At 35.7% G+C, this 15,901-nt stretch overlaps 1 protein-coding gene across 2 annotated transcripts in view; it reads left to right on the forward strand.

Moving 5' to 3' along the window:
- Positions 1–382: 382 nt before the first annotated feature.
- Positions 383–15,901, forward strand: part of LOC126778824 (uncharacterized) — a 63,141-nt gene continuing 47,622 nt past the window's right edge. The window contains exons 1-10 of one of the 2 annotated variants that reach the window (XR_007670237.1): positions 383–501; positions 2,379–2,559; positions 2,923–3,065; positions 3,128–3,265; positions 3,674–3,796; positions 4,718–4,810; positions 5,471–5,595; positions 6,018–6,107; positions 7,445–7,561; positions 8,185–10,246. Coding sequence is in view for 1 of the 2 variants with exons in the window: in XM_050502525.1 (XP_050358482.1) it covers positions 438–501; positions 2,379–2,559; positions 2,923–3,065; positions 3,128–3,265; positions 3,674–3,796; positions 4,718–4,810; positions 5,471–5,595; positions 6,018–6,107; positions 7,445–7,561; positions 8,185–9,120 (2,010 nt within the window). In the remaining variant the exon portion in view is untranslated. Of the gene's footprint in view, positions 502–2,378; positions 2,560–2,922; positions 3,066–3,127; positions 3,266–3,673; positions 3,797–4,717; positions 4,811–5,470; positions 5,596–6,017; positions 6,108–7,444; positions 7,562–8,184; positions 14,908–15,901 lie in introns of those variants that run through there. The other variant, XM_050502525.1, reaches the window with a different exon arrangement.

Consider the following 15,901-nt stretch of genomic DNA (forward strand, 5'->3'; position numbering starts at 1 on the left):
TCTACTGGTGACATGAAGGCTGGTTCATTTTTCACAAAGGGGAAACGCTGGTAGCATACTTGCCACCATGCCACGCGCTCATTATTTATATAGCAGCTATTTTTAATTTTTTATGCATATATTAAATGCTTTAAAGTAATAATTGTTAAATGTTAAATTGAAATAAATACTTAATATGAAGAACGCAACAATGGTAAAGTGGTACGGTACGCAACAACGTATAAACAATATCAACAATAATATCTAATTATACTTATAATATGAATGAAGTTTTTTCGTGAATATCTTCACATATATTTTAGAAAAAAATATTATTGTACAATTTATTGCATCTTACTTTTTTTATAGCGTTATCGTGAAACGAAAACCATTTTTCTCAAACAAAAATGGCGTAGTTTGTTAAATGTCAGTGTTGTGAAAATGTAAAATAAATAAAAATGTTTAGACTCGTAAGAAGTGTTTTTATATGCCTAACTGTTCTTCTCCTTATCATAGAAACATGTAAGTATAAAAATTTTAATTATTTTATTCGAAATTATAGTAACATCGAATGTTATGTATTTCGGTTTTAAATTTTTAATAATTTTCATGTTAAAGGGCCTTGATTTTATAATTGTTCATAACAGTTTGCTTAATGGACAGTTTCGTTAAAGGTTTTTCCTTAATTGCAGCAAAGGTTTCATGATATTATTTCGAAAATTCTAACGCAATAGAATCTTATAATAACGGTATTATTTTTTTATACAACTAGCATTCCTTTCTCTTTAAGCCTAATTTTAAATCTAACAATTATATTTTTAAACATTAGATAGATAAACACAATATTCTCACAACATATACAATATATATTCATATATGTAATGTATACATGAAATATATATGTGTATAATATATTATACAATATCAATAAACAGTAAACAAAATAGTTAAACATTTTTACTATATAATAATTGTATATTTATTCTGTTATTAAACGAAAACACACTTTAATTATGTTTCATATACAGAACTCGAAACTTGTAAAATGATTAACCTTCTCAGTAAATTTTAGTTACCACTTGATAATAAAGGTCAGATAAAATTACAGCTCGTAAAATTCCCTGAAGGTCTATTAAATACATGAAAACTATCAACATTGCAATATACTTATGTATATATTATAAATGTATATCTTGTATTTACATAACATGTTATATACATATTGTATATGACTGCCTCATTGGTCTAGTAGCTATATACCAAGGCTGCAGATCTCAAGTTCAAACTTCAAGGGTTCAAACTTTAGGTCAGGTCAATAAAAAGTCCAGTCTTGAAGTTGAAAGTGAGTAAAGCCCCCTAAAGCATGTATAGCTATTGGTCCTGTGTCTGAACTCTTTGCGGTCATCTCAGATTGCTGTCCCATCGAATTATGAGAGTGAGTGAGTGGAATAGACAGTCAGAAATAACTACATTATATCCTATATTAAAAATATGCAAAATTTAAATATTCTGGTCTGAGGCTATGTTCTCAACATTTAAATGTTAAACAATAATTGTGACATAATGAGTTTGATTCATTGATAGTATTTTTCCTTTTTACTATGTAGCTATGTATAACAAAATGTCCATATTCACATCTCCAGCCCAACATACTGCCTGCACTACACTTGGTTCTAAAATTTACTAAAAAGAACGACCACTCGTAGTACAAACGTAAACATGTTACTAAAAAAGTAGGCTTTTTCTGTTCTGTAGAAAAGGTTTGGAACTCATATCACCATGCTGCTCCAATGCAGTTAAGTGGTTTAACATGTGACTGATTTCAGTGATATTAGACACATGCAGGTTTCCTCATGATGTTTTCCACCACTGATCATCGCTTAAGATTTACATGTTCCAACCACTGGAATATATTGACTCACTTGTGTGTAACTACAAGTAAAGGTAGATGAGTAGGTGATAAAGATTTCATGTTCTGACTTTAGCACTTGATCAGTGGTGCTGATAACACTGAGCTATTCTCGCTCTCGCTTCCTCTTGTAGGCTTATATGCTGAGGATATTATGGTGTCCTTGTGTCTATGACAGCTTAACGTCATAAAAATTGTCTCCAGCACAGCTATAAGAATTAGTCTTCTATGTATGTCTGTATTCTTTGCTGTTCACCAAGATATATAAATGGACCACTCTATTTGATAGAATGGATATATGTGAAGCAGATAATAAGTATTTAGAACTTCATATTTATGTGGTGCACCTCCTGCAAGTCCAAAACTGTCACTCTTAACTCTTCATATCCATCTACTTAAACACTTCTTACTCTGCTATCAAAACATAAGCGCTGGTTTGGGGACATATCAAAACAAAAGCTAGTCTCACTATTTATTCTTTGATTCGCAGGCTCAAGCGACCCGCAGCCGCCATTCTTAGCCCTCCACAGTCCAGGGGACACCGAGTATATAGATATTATCGTGCGACAGGAACATGATAATTTGACTCTGGTCTGCGAGGTGCGGGGGGACACGACGCCGAGGGTCTATGTGTGGAACTATGTGAATGACAACGGGACGGATAGAGGCAGGTAAGAATCAAGGAAACAGTTCGCATTGTTCGCAATGTGATTACAATGTAATGTGATTTGACGGGCCGGTTGGCGTGGTTGGTAGATACTTGCCTTTTCACGCCGAAGGTTGTGGGTTCGATTCCCACCCAGGACAGACATTTGTGTGCATGAACATGTCTGTTTGTCCTGAGTCTATATGTATCTATGTAAGTATGTATTTATAAAAGAAAAGTAATATATGTATTATATCAGTTGTCTGGTTTTTATAGTCCGAGCTAACTAAAATAAGCAGTAGTTTGGGATTAGATGGCCGTGTGTTAATAATATCCCAGGATATTATCATGGCACTGTTAACTGTTACAAAATAAACTTTTCTTGCAGACCTTTCAGCATAGAGCCGGCCGGGGGGGCATCGGTGAGCAGTAAGCTGGAACGGACCAATCTGCAGGTGTCAGACAGCGGTCACTACATGTGCTCCGCGCCGCCGTTCAGCAGCACGCTGTACATACTGGTGCAACCTCGAGGTGAGTGTGGCCGCTGCGTGCGTTCGCGCGCGAGCGGCCGACCTGACGCCCCCGCTGTGCAGGCCCGTCGTACTGCGCGCGCGGCGCGTTCTGGTGCGGGCCGCGCTGCGTGCTGCCGGCCTACGTGTGCGACGGCTGGCGCGACTGCCTGCACGCCGAGGACGAGGCGCAGCCCTTCTGCCCGCCGCAGCCCTGCAGCCGTGAGTCGCTCCCTTGTATACTTTGTAATCCATTAATAGATTGTATATATGATAAAACACGTTATTTCTATGCCCACTATAATACTAAATATTGCTTTACTAATATGTGATGACTATGTGGTACCTTGGACAGAGTCCTCCCACCAAGAACATTTAACATACCTATTCAATTAAATTGGTGGATAAGTAACTATCGAGCCTCTTACCGATTGGTTGAATCTACATTCTGAACTTTGATGGTAGCTTTACATTTAATATTCTTGATAATAGTTTGATTCAAAATGGTTTATAAGAGCCTACTCGAATCAAATGTAATTAATTCAACTTTTGAATCGACTATTAATTTTTCTTTAGGAGATAAGTTGTATCTTAAAAAAGATTAACTATCAAATTCTGTCATTGTCTTAGGTAACGACAAGCTGAACTGTTCATCCGGTCGCTGCATCTCGGAGTCGGCGTGCTGCCGGGCGGGCTCCGCTCTGTGTCGCGAGCCGGCGTGCTGCGCCGAGCACCGCTACTCCACGCTGGCGGGTAAATATATACAGGCCCGTTACGTACAGCACCTCAGGGAGGATTGCTGACGCAGCAGGTGCGCGCAGTCGCCGCCGCGAGTCAGCTCTGCACGTACCACCTAAATTAATCCGATAGATCAGCATTTTCAGCATTATATATTAGGATGAAATAATTATTCAATATGTGATCCAGTAATCAGTATTGTCTCATAGGATTAAGTTTATATATAAGCTATGATTCAACATCTGCATCCAGCATCGAGCAATATTGTAACTTTAGGATTAAGCTAAATATAATATTTAGTGATTAATTAAAGTGTTAATAGAAACTTTGGTTTTTCTCAAATCATCCGGCTATCGTAAACGTAACTGGCCTCTTAAATACACCCCCCCGCCCTCTTTACTTGTTTTTACGGGCTTTTCATAAATTATGCCGATTGATTGGCTTTCTTTTTTTAAAAAAGCCGAGATGGCCTAGTGGTTAGAACGCGTGAATCTTAACTGACGATCGTGGGTTCAAACCCGGGCAAGCACCACTGAATATTCATGTGCTTAATTTGTGATTATAATTCATCTCGTGCTTGACGGTGAAGGAAAACATCGTGAGGAAATCTGCATGTGTCTAATTTCATTGAAATTATGCCACATGTGTATTCTACCAACCCGCATTGGAGCAGCGTGGTGGAATAAGCTCCAAACCTTCTCCTCAAAAGGGAGAGGAGGCCTTAGCCTAGCAGTGGGACATTAACAGGCTGTTACTGATTGGCTTTCAATATGACTATTAACGGGTAACTAAAATAAAAAATAGCCTTATAAAAGTTAGCCTATAATTGATACATATTTTATAATACAATTTTTGTATATGTTATAATAAAATGTATTTCTTAATATATAACATCGGCTTCTTAAAATATATATATATATTTCTATTTATTTTCAGGTTATGTAGAAGTCGAGTTTCCGCCTTTATTTGAAGATAGGCACGCACCAGACGATTACGGGTTCATACAGTCAACTATATACACGGTCACCGGTTAGTATTATAGAGACCTACTTACATATTGCTTAGCGGGCTGTTCAGTTAAACATTGATTCATCTCTTTCTATCATTACTGTTTTCATATTGGAAAGAAAAAGTCAGATCTTGATATAATTTATAATTTAAAAAAATTCAATAAATAATATGGATTAAATTAATTAAATATTGACACGGGTGTTATATTTAAACACTGTTGTTGTTGTCTCTCTTTCTAAAGCGGAGATGGCCTAGTGGTTAGAACGCGTGAATCTTAACCGATGATCGTGGGTTCAAACCCGGGCAGGCACCACTGAATATTCATGTGATTAATTTTTGTTTATAATTCATCTCGTGCTTGACGGTGAACGAAAACATCGTGAGGAAATCTGCATGTGTCTTATTTCACTGAAATTCTGCCACATATGTATTCCACCAACCAAACCAAACCTTCTCCTCAAAAAGGGAGAGGAGGCCTTAGCCCAGCAGTGGGACATTCACAGGCTGTTACTGTCTCTCTTTCTATCATTATTGATTTGACATTTGAAAAAAGAAGACAGCGATGTTCCGTTATGTTTTATAATTTGTATTGGTATATATGTTTGAAATTATAAGTCTATGGCAACATTTGTAAGTTGCCAGATACAATAACGATTTGCCCGCGTGTGTGTGTTGCAGCGTGCGCGCTGATCTTCATGATCGCGGTGGTGCTGCTGGTGTCGGCGCTCTGCAAGATGCACATGAAGCGCGCCGCGCTGCGCGGGTACGCCGCCGCGCACCGCGACACCGCGCACCACTACGCCGTGAGTGGGGGGGGGCATATACATTTGATTCATTATCAACTTCATAGGGATCAAATCAAAAGTACTTTATTCAAGTAAACTCATGAAGGTTTCGAACATTACATTATGTACATTTTTTTTTTGCCATTTTACAAGATTAATTTATATATAAACCTCCCACCGGTTCCGACTTTAGATTCTACCGCGAAGAGTCGCCAAGAAACTCAGTGATTACTATTTTTTTTATCCTTTTAAATACGGAGCCAATCGAGTACAATTAAATCTCACATTTTGCTAGGAAATAAAAAAATACTATATCCATTTTTTTTTTTATCATATATATAATCATGTGTTAAGGTAATATGCCTTATTTATAGGTAAAATTAAAAACAACATTACAGTATCCTCGAAATTTTGTCTTTAAATATATTTATTTTATAAAGGCCCGCTACCCCCCGCGCTACGAAGCGGCCGCGGCCAGACTGCTGGAGCCCGGCGCCGCCAGCCCCGTCCGCAGCCCGCAGGCCACCTCCGTGAGTGTATTATCTGGTGTATATTTTACTTGATGGTAGAGGACTTTGTGCAAGCCCGTGTGGATGGTCACCACCCACTCATATGTTCTACCGCCAAACAATACTTAATATTGGGCAAGTGAGCCGGTGTAACTATAGGAACAAGGAACATAACATCTTAGGGCCCCCACACAAAACTGCGATGCGATGCGATGCGATGCGAATTTCTGCGATACGATTTAGTGCGGCAAACCGTTTGGTAGGGCGACCATTCCTTCAAGTGTAGTCAGCCGTACTGGACGTGTTATTAGGAAGCTTAAGATGGATCGCAAAAAGATTATTGCACTGCTGTTATTGTTAAATAGATATAAAAGAAAAAGAATATTCTGGGTTCATCCATTTATTACGATTATGAACTCTGATGGGAACTATTTTACTCAAAAGTACTATGCGTTGAGAACTGAAGAAGATAAATTTTTTGATTATTTTAGATGAATAAATTTATTTTTATAATGTTCATCACTTGTGTCCCAAAGGACGGGACGCTCCTCAATTAAAGAAATTAAAAAATCTATATCATATTCCGCCATTTTTTTATAAACAAAGAAGGCGGCGCAGGCGCCGCGCGTCTTTCTCTAAAGCTGTCTCAGAGCGGACTAAAATAGCGTCACCAAGGATGTCGTAATATCGCAGGAATGTGCGATGCGAAGCAGATCGGAAATTCTTGCGGTGCGTTCGTGCGAATTCGCAGATATTTGCGATGCGATGCGAATTCGCGGTTTTGTGTGGGAGACCTTAGTTCCCAAGGTTGATGGCGCATTGGCGCAAATAAAGGAAGATTAATAATATTTCTTATATTCTCCAGTCTGCTTACCTGTTTATTATTAAAAAAAATCGATTAATATAATAATATAATGTCCTCCAGACCGATTTCGGCCACGGCGGCTAATCTTAAGAAAGTTTAGCCAGCTACGCAGGAGATATTATAGTACACAAGTGTGTGTGCAAACACAGGTGCACTCTCTATTCCTTAACTCTCATAATCCGATGGGACGGCAATCCGACACGATCGGACAGAATTCAGGCGCAGGAACAACGGCTTTACGTGCTTTCCGAGGCATTAAGTGAACACACTTCCAACTTCCAGACTCCGGGCTGCTACTGAGAATTTTATGACAGAAAAACCCAATAACTTTTTAGTGGCCCGACCTGGGAATCGAACCCAGGACCTCCGTGTCTGCGGCCTTACATCAAGCCACTAGACTAAAGAGGCAGTCAGTCAGTCGATTAGAATATTATATGGATAAATAAAAGCTTATATATAGTGTGTTTTAACGATATTTTTTTTTCTATTCCAGGAAGCCGGCAGTCCAACTACACCTCAGTCACCGATCGAGGCCAACGACGACCCCGCTTGCAACGGGGGCTTCGGACTCTCGAGACTATCCGCTATATTCTGCTCCAGGTATAGACAGGTAAGGTCATTAGTTGTATAAAATGTATATAATCTATTCATATTGCGTGTAACTAGTTTTTTTTTTCAATTATTATTATTATTGTGTATATGATATAGCCGAGATGGCCTAGTGGTTAGAACGCGTGAATCTTAACCGATGATAGTGGGTTCAAACTCCGGCAAGCTCCACCGAATTTTCATGTGCTTAATTTGTGTTTATAATTCATCTCGTGCTTGACGGTGAAGGAAAACATCGTGAGGAAACCTGCATGTGTCTAATTTCATTGAAATTCTGCCACATGTGTATTCTACCAACCCTCATTGGAGCAGCGTGCTGGAATAAGCTCCAAACCTTCTCTTCAAATAGGGAGAGGAGGCCTTAGCCCAGCAGTGGGACATTAACAGGCTGTTACTGTATATATGATATAAGTTATAAATAGAGATTTATTTATCAAGAACTGTTTGTAGAGCAAATTTGGAAATATTAGGTTTATTTATTTTATTGATGTATATAAAAATCCTCCTACTATGTATACTGATATCTTTTATTGTGTGCGTTTGTGTTGCGTGTGATTATTTTTTAAACCATAAGCAAACCAGTTAATTTTCAGTTTTCCTAAAGAACGCATGCTCGTATTACAGGTACCCACGCAATGCTGTGACGTTGAAATGACAGACGTCAGGTCCGCCTCGCTGACCAACTCGCCGACGAACCGTACTCGAACCCTCGACTACCGTTCGCCGACGTACTGCGACACCGACATGTACTTCACCAACCCGGACCTGACGGCGCGCGAGCTGAACTACATGGCGACCCCGATAGAGTTCCTCAGGCGGCGAACGTTCAGACGGAACACGATCGACAGGGTCATGGACCAGCTGTCCGTTCAGCGGCCCCTGACGTTACAGCTAGGTAGGTTCCAACTAAGCATACCTAGGTTCGGGAGGCGGTCCGAGGAGCCTAGGCCGGATACGCCGAACGTGGCGGAAATCAACATAGATGACCTTGAGTTCGTTAGGCTACACTCGCGGGAAACGTACACGCTCAACGGTAGGACGATAAGATTGCTCGGAGCTAATTTCGAGAACTACCCAGTAATGGACAGCTCACGGCCCCCCCCTTACAATGAGGCAATGCGATACAAGTACGGTCCCCCCCCTGAGTATTTGAGCAGGGAGGGGATTAACGGGCAAGGTAACACCGATTGTACGGAGAACGAGGCAAGGAGCAATGTAGAAATGCCACCGTGCTACGAGGACCTAGCATCCGGTGTCGACTCTAATGCGAATATCGATAATTTGACGGTCAATGTCATCGATATATCCGATAATTCGAATAATAACGTAACCTCTGTTGATATAGTTGATAATTCAAATGTTGACAATAATTTTAATTCAGACAACGATAATAATATGCTCGTTAATACTGTTAATTCTGTTAATTCGGTTAATCCCGTTAACACGGCTAATTTAATTGACGATAGTTCGGTTCCCGAGACAATAAGTTCCGTTATCGATAACTTGCCAGCTATAGATAGTGATGTGAACGCAAACGATAGTTACAACGAAATTGCGTAGCGTTAAAAAAAAAATATTTCGATATGTTTTCTAAGTGATTTTATTTTTTAAGTGTTATATATAATTTGTTATATGTTATTATTATATTATATATATATATTATAATCATTTTTCTACAAAAAAAAAGTGATGGTCTCATAATATCATCATATATTCTTGCGTTCGTTCGTATATTATGCGCTCGCGCATATTAGATCATAGATTTAGTTGATTTCTCAAACGTCATTGGTCTATGGTAGCTGATGACCAATCAGCGTCCAGTGTTTTGCTAGATTAGTTTAAGAACAGATTATATAAAGGTCGGATTTTAATTGTGTTTTCACTGTTATAAGAGAATTGTCTTAAATGATTTTGTATAAAGCTAAACTATATACAAAATTATATAAAATCTGACCCGAGTTGGTAACAAAGAATTGTCTATATTATACATTATACACAAGTAAAGTAATAAACTTAAATATATGTAATTCAAGTAAGCTCGTACAAGCAATTTTTATATGTCATTATAAAAATAATATTAAATTTAATTAAATAAGGAACGAGATGAATCAACAAATAAATAATCAGTTTGTTATTTCTTTAATGTTTTTTTATAATATATAATATATATTTTTTTTTAATTGGCAATAAAAACATAATCATTAAAATTAAGAAATATTCAATATAATTATTACTCTTTCGTATTTTGGTATATTTATTATAAGTGATATTTGAATTTGATATTCAATTAAATGAAATTACAAATCATTTATTCAACATAGAAGGATTATTAGTTTATTGTTTGTCAAATTAGAAACTGCAAACGGTTTGGTTAAGAAATTACTTGAGAAGAACTGATGAAATTCAACGGGTTTTTTAAATGTGTTCAAAGGAAATAGCCAGGAGACGATCGTTTCATTCTTAATTTGTGCTATTATCCATGAACTCAACTTTATAATAAGCTTTTGCATAAAAGCAAATATATATATTGACGAGCCGGTTGGCGTAGTGGGTTCTTGCCTTTCACGCCGAAGGTTGTGGGTTCGATTCCCACTCAGGATAGACATTTGTGTGCATGAACATGTCTGTTTGTCCTGAGTCTGGGTGTAATTTTATATATATATAAGTATGTATTTACAAAATAAAAGTAGTATATGTAGTATATCAGTTGTCTGGTTTCCTAGTACGAGCTTTGCTTAGTTTGGGTTCAGATGGCCGTCTGTGAATAATGTCCCCGGATATTATTATTATTAAATATATAATAAAACCGATATAGCTCAGTGAATAAAAGGTGTAGATTTAATTCAAATATATCAAATATTTCTTAGTTTTTTTTTTATCTGCTAACGTTACATAAACGTAACAGGTATGTGTCAGGAAATCTGTGTTGAACCGAATCGTTTTTAATACGTATGACCTTTGTCCAACAGTGGGATTTATTGTTTTCAAATTATTTTATCGATACAATGCCTTAAACAATGGATGTACTAGTCAATTTTTATTCCAGCTTTAATATAATTCTTTATTTTCTAAAATAACCCTTACACATATTATTATATACCACAATACAATAACGAACTTTAATAATTATTTGATATATTGTTTTATTTATCTTTTTAATTATATACAGACATTTTTATACAATTAAAATAAAAAGAACAAAATACACATTACAAATTTGAAGCAAAAACACGCCGTCTAAAAGATTGTCCTGTGGCATTATAAAGGAACTAAAGAAAATTTAATTAAAGTGACTTTTATGTCAGTACATATTATAATATATAAGAAATGTCATCAAAATACGATATCATTTTTGAATAACTTTACAAGCAACCGATTCTGATTATAAGATTCTATCGAGAAGAACCGGTATGAAACTCGATAGTTACTCTTTCATCGTCGTTACGAACAATAGTGTCCGTCTATGTATCATTAGACGTAAATATATAATATGTTATATGATATAAAGATATAGAGGATTTATTGAACTTACGATTGTAAATAAAAATAAGGGTGTAATTACGATAAATTGATGAAAATAATTTAAATATTTCCAATAGTCCATTCCAATGGTAGAATTTGTAAAAATACACAAACCTTTACAAATTCCATGTGATTCGTCGCTTGCGCTTCAAATAGTTCTCGATTAATATATATCTATTTATAATACAAAAAAAATCCCCTAATTTTACTTCCAAAGTTTCGATAAAATTTCAAAAGAGCTTTGATTTCGATTCAGTAATCGAAATTCGAGATGGCCCAGCGGTAAGAACGCGTGAATCTTAACCGATGGACGTGGGTTCAAACCCGGGCGAGCACCTCTGAATTTTCATGTGCTTAATTTCCGTTTATAATTCATCTCGTGCTTTTCGGTGAAGGAAAACATCGTGAGGAAACCTGATTGTGTCTAATTTCATCGAAATTCTGCTACATGTGTATTCCACCAACCCGCATTGGAGCAGCGTGGTGGAATAAGCGCCAAACCTTCTCAAAAAGGGAGAGGAGCTTACCTTAGCCCAGCAGTGGGACATTTACAGGCTGTTACTAATCGAAATTCAATTGATATTCCCAATCGATGAGTGTTTTCAAATTGACTAATTGACCAGATACGCTCTAACGATGTTACCTACGTGATTCTATTTGTAAGTGAAAAATTTTGGTGTACGGTTCGGAGAGGAAAGGTATCGAAGTCAATCATTGATTGGGTTTTATTAAAAACTAGTAAAAGCCGCGGCTTTGCCAGCTTGGAATGGTGTTTGTGGTGAAAATTCGAAATTTGCCGTTTTAACGTACGTAATATCTCATCATCATCATGTCAGCCGAAAGACGTTCACTGGTGGAAAGGCCTCCTCCAAGGATTTCCATGGTGGCCGGTCTTGCGCTGCCCGCATCCAACGGCTTCTCGCGACTCTTTTTATGTCGTCGGTCCTCCTTGTAGTGGGCCCGCCCATGCTGCGTCTTCCGTTTCGTGGTCGCCACTCGAGAATCTCTCGTCACTCGAGAACTCGTCAGCGTGAGATTTGTTATTGTAAGTACGCGTGATCGGTCAGCTTCCACGCTTACACATAATTTCTCGTGAGTACCTCTCATAATTTTTTTTTTTTAATTTCTATATCAATAACGTTTTCGATTATTAAAAAATGGTGATGTTGATATTTTTTTAATTGTTGCCAATACGTCCATAGACATTGGCATTGTAAGAAATGTTAACCATCGCTTACATCGCCAATGCGCCACCAACCTTGGGAACTAAGATGTTATGTCCCTTGTGCCTGTAATTACACTGGCTCACTCATCATTCAAACCGGAAAACAATATCAAGTATTGCTGTTTTGCGGTATAACATCTGATGAGTGGTACATACCCAGACGAGCTTGCACAAAGCCATACCACCAGTACATTATAATGACAGTGCCATATTAAGTATGTATCTGTTTTCTTTTTAAATATCCTTTGTATATAAGATTGAATACAAATCTCTTTTCTAATACCGGATTCTGTGATCTCGTGCTAAACGGGCCTATATCGATAACCCAGTACTTACTAGTCGATTCGATGAGTATTATACTCATACAATTAATAATTATATATCAGATTATGGTACGACACATATATCAAACTTACACTGTGAGGCCTTCGCTTAGCTGTGGTATACTTATGGATTACTGTCCTCGGTAACTGCCTCCTTGGTCCAGTGGCTTGATGCAAGGCCGCAGACCAGGAGGCCCTGGGTACAATTTCCAAGTCGGGCCAGTCTGGTTTCCATAGTACAAGCTCTGCTCAGTTTGTGGCCGTGTGTGAATCATTTCCCAGGATATTATTATTGTTTCATAATCGGATATGAATCTCATTTCTATCGCTACTAACGATTTATACGAACTGCCAATAAATAAATTAACATAAAACGCTTTAATGATATTTTTGTAACAGTTTACAATAAAAATATAAACATTGAAAAAAATTACAACTTATTTTTCAATATGAAAATTCAAACGACTTGTAGAAGAAAACGTCAATTTGAAATCTTTATTTTTTATCTGTTGCATACGTTTATTAAATAAACAAAATGACCCAATGACAAATACACAATATATTATATATATATGTATATATAATATTATGTATTAGAATAAGTACTTAGACAATTGTAAATAGTTGACTTTAATATCCTTTTAGTTTAATATACATTTAGTTCTTAAGATATTTTTTCTTAATTTTAATGCGATAAATATTATCATTAAATTGTCAATTTTGTTTTTTAAATAGTTAAGTCACATTGAATTTTAATACAAGTGTTGCAATATGAATAAATTACAAAACCCAACGATATAGTCTGTGCTCTATAGCCTAACTAAATATTATTAGTACAATGATCATAGGTTAGGTTGTTTTTAGGAGATCAGAATCCAAAAGGTTATGTTATGGTTTTGAGGGGAAAAATATGCTGGACTATTTTCGAAGATGTTCGCTGATTTTCTAGGTTCAAATCTTGGGTAGGGCCAATAAGAGAAAATATTACGCGATGGTAGTATCTTAGCTGTTATATACTCATAGGTCCTGGACCTGGCCTCAGTAATATTGGATTATCTCAAGGGATTATATAGGGAAAACATGTTTGTTCACACACTTGTGCACTTTAATATCGTGATTGCTTTAGCGATGGATATAGACTTTTGTGATGGGCTACTTAGCCGTTTAGTTGAATAAAGTTGGGTGACATTTTAGGTAACAGTAGAAGTAAATATAGATTTTCTAATATGACTGTACCAGCAAAGTCGAATTATAAAACAATTAAAGTGAGGTTAGGTAAGAAGGTTGGGGTCCAACGGTAACCAGGATAGAGTCACGTAGATTATCAACGGTCGGAAAAATTATGAATTTTACTATTGTAATGTATTTGGTGTTTTTGTAATACGATGTCTAAACTTAACGCCATCGTAGTACGAGATAGAGTATCAACATTTAGACTTGTCAAAATATTTCAAAATGAAGTTTGTCGACGTAATAATGGGCAACCAATGTACACTTATTTTTATGTATAAATTAACTTGCCATATAAAATTAACTATTATGTAGAATCAACGTGAACTTTTTTAAATATTGTGTACTTAATATATTTTTTTCAATTGGCAACATCACAGGGCGCGATAATAAATGTGTCTTTTTAAATTAGCTATTAAAATTCGCTTTGTAATTAATATTATTTTGTGATAATCTGTTATAATGTTTATCGTATAAGTATGATTGTTATAAAGTAGTTGTATGCACATAAAACAATAAAAAACATATCACAAATAAGAAACACGGCTTTCCACGTATTTAAATGTTTTTGAAATTATATATATATAGTGTTAGTATGTGCTTTGTTGATTGTGGGAAAGGAGGCGAAATAATCATTGTTCAATTCGTAACTGGTAAGTCCACAGTCCAGATATTCTGATGCCTCTATTAACTAGGAATTCCTTACGAGAAAAATTGTATAAATAATTTAATTGTTATATTTAATTTAATGTCAAATACGTCCCCTAGACATTTTAGGGGATTCCCAGACGTAAATGCTACGTTCATACATACAAATGTTGATTAAAAATGTACTTATGTATTGTACGTTTCAGTTGTTGGTCAACTGAAATCGAATCGTATGAACCCGTTATGATAATTTCGCAATCCTTTCTTAAATCATTCCAAGCAACGCAAGTATGCGTAACGAGGTAATTTGTTATATAAATATATTATTATAGTACAAATCCAGCCTTTTAAATGCCTTACAGCTGTATTTATAAGCGAATAAAATGTATGTTTTAGAAATGTCGTTTCATTTTCCCGCCTTTTTCGTTGACAGGTCGTTTCCACAGATTAAAAATATTGTATATTGATGATTGCCTTTATCATTACCACTATCGATTTTTTTAATGAAAAGAAAAAAAGCTATATTGTAAGCACATAGAAATCTGTTTTCGCGACAGATTTATTTATTTATTTATTTAGTGTACAGGAAACAAACAGTGAAATAATTACAATAAAATAAAAAATATAAAACAATTCATAAACCAAAACAGTTTCCATTTATAAATTAATCATAAGTAATTACAAAACAAGACATTTTTTATATTTAATAGGTGCATGAAATTATATAATTCATTTATATAATTTAATTTAATATAAATTTAATTTTTAAATCAAGAAAACATAATTTAATAATAAATAATCAATTTATAATTAATTAATTAAAAATGCATGAGTAAATTAAGGCTCTTGAGAGTATAATATTTCTTTTACTTGCAGTTTGAATTTTTTAAGGGAGAGATGAAATATATCACATTCAATAAATGTTTTATTGTACTGTTTAGATGATCTATTAATAAATGCATTTGCTGCATATTTAGTCTTTGTCAATGGAAAATCAAAAATAGATTTATTGCGACTACCAGGGCGAGGACACTTGATATTTATTTTAGAAAGGAGATAAGGGGAATCAAATATGTTGTGGATCAATTTATATAAAAACACCATATCACGTTCAAGTCGTCTCTGTTCAGTTGTCGGTATCTTTTCTATTTGATTCAAATTATTTATAGACGAAAATTTTAAATATTTTAAAAACTTTTCCTGAATATTTTCGATGAATTCTATATATTTACTATACCGTGGATTCCAGACAGTGCAAGCGTATTCTAGAATAGGTCTCACAAATGATTTATATAAAAGAGCAAAAGTTGAAACACGCTTAAACTCTCTGGAAATCCTCAGCACAAATCCTAGCATACGAAACGCTTTAGAAGTTATGGAATTTATGTGTTCA

The sequence above is a fragment of the Nymphalis io genome, chromosome 27 (assembly GCF_905147045.1).
Source record: "Nymphalis io chromosome 27, ilAglIoxx1.1, whole genome shotgun sequence".
NCBI lineage: Eukaryota > Metazoa > Arthropoda > Insecta > Lepidoptera > Nymphalidae > Nymphalis > Nymphalis io.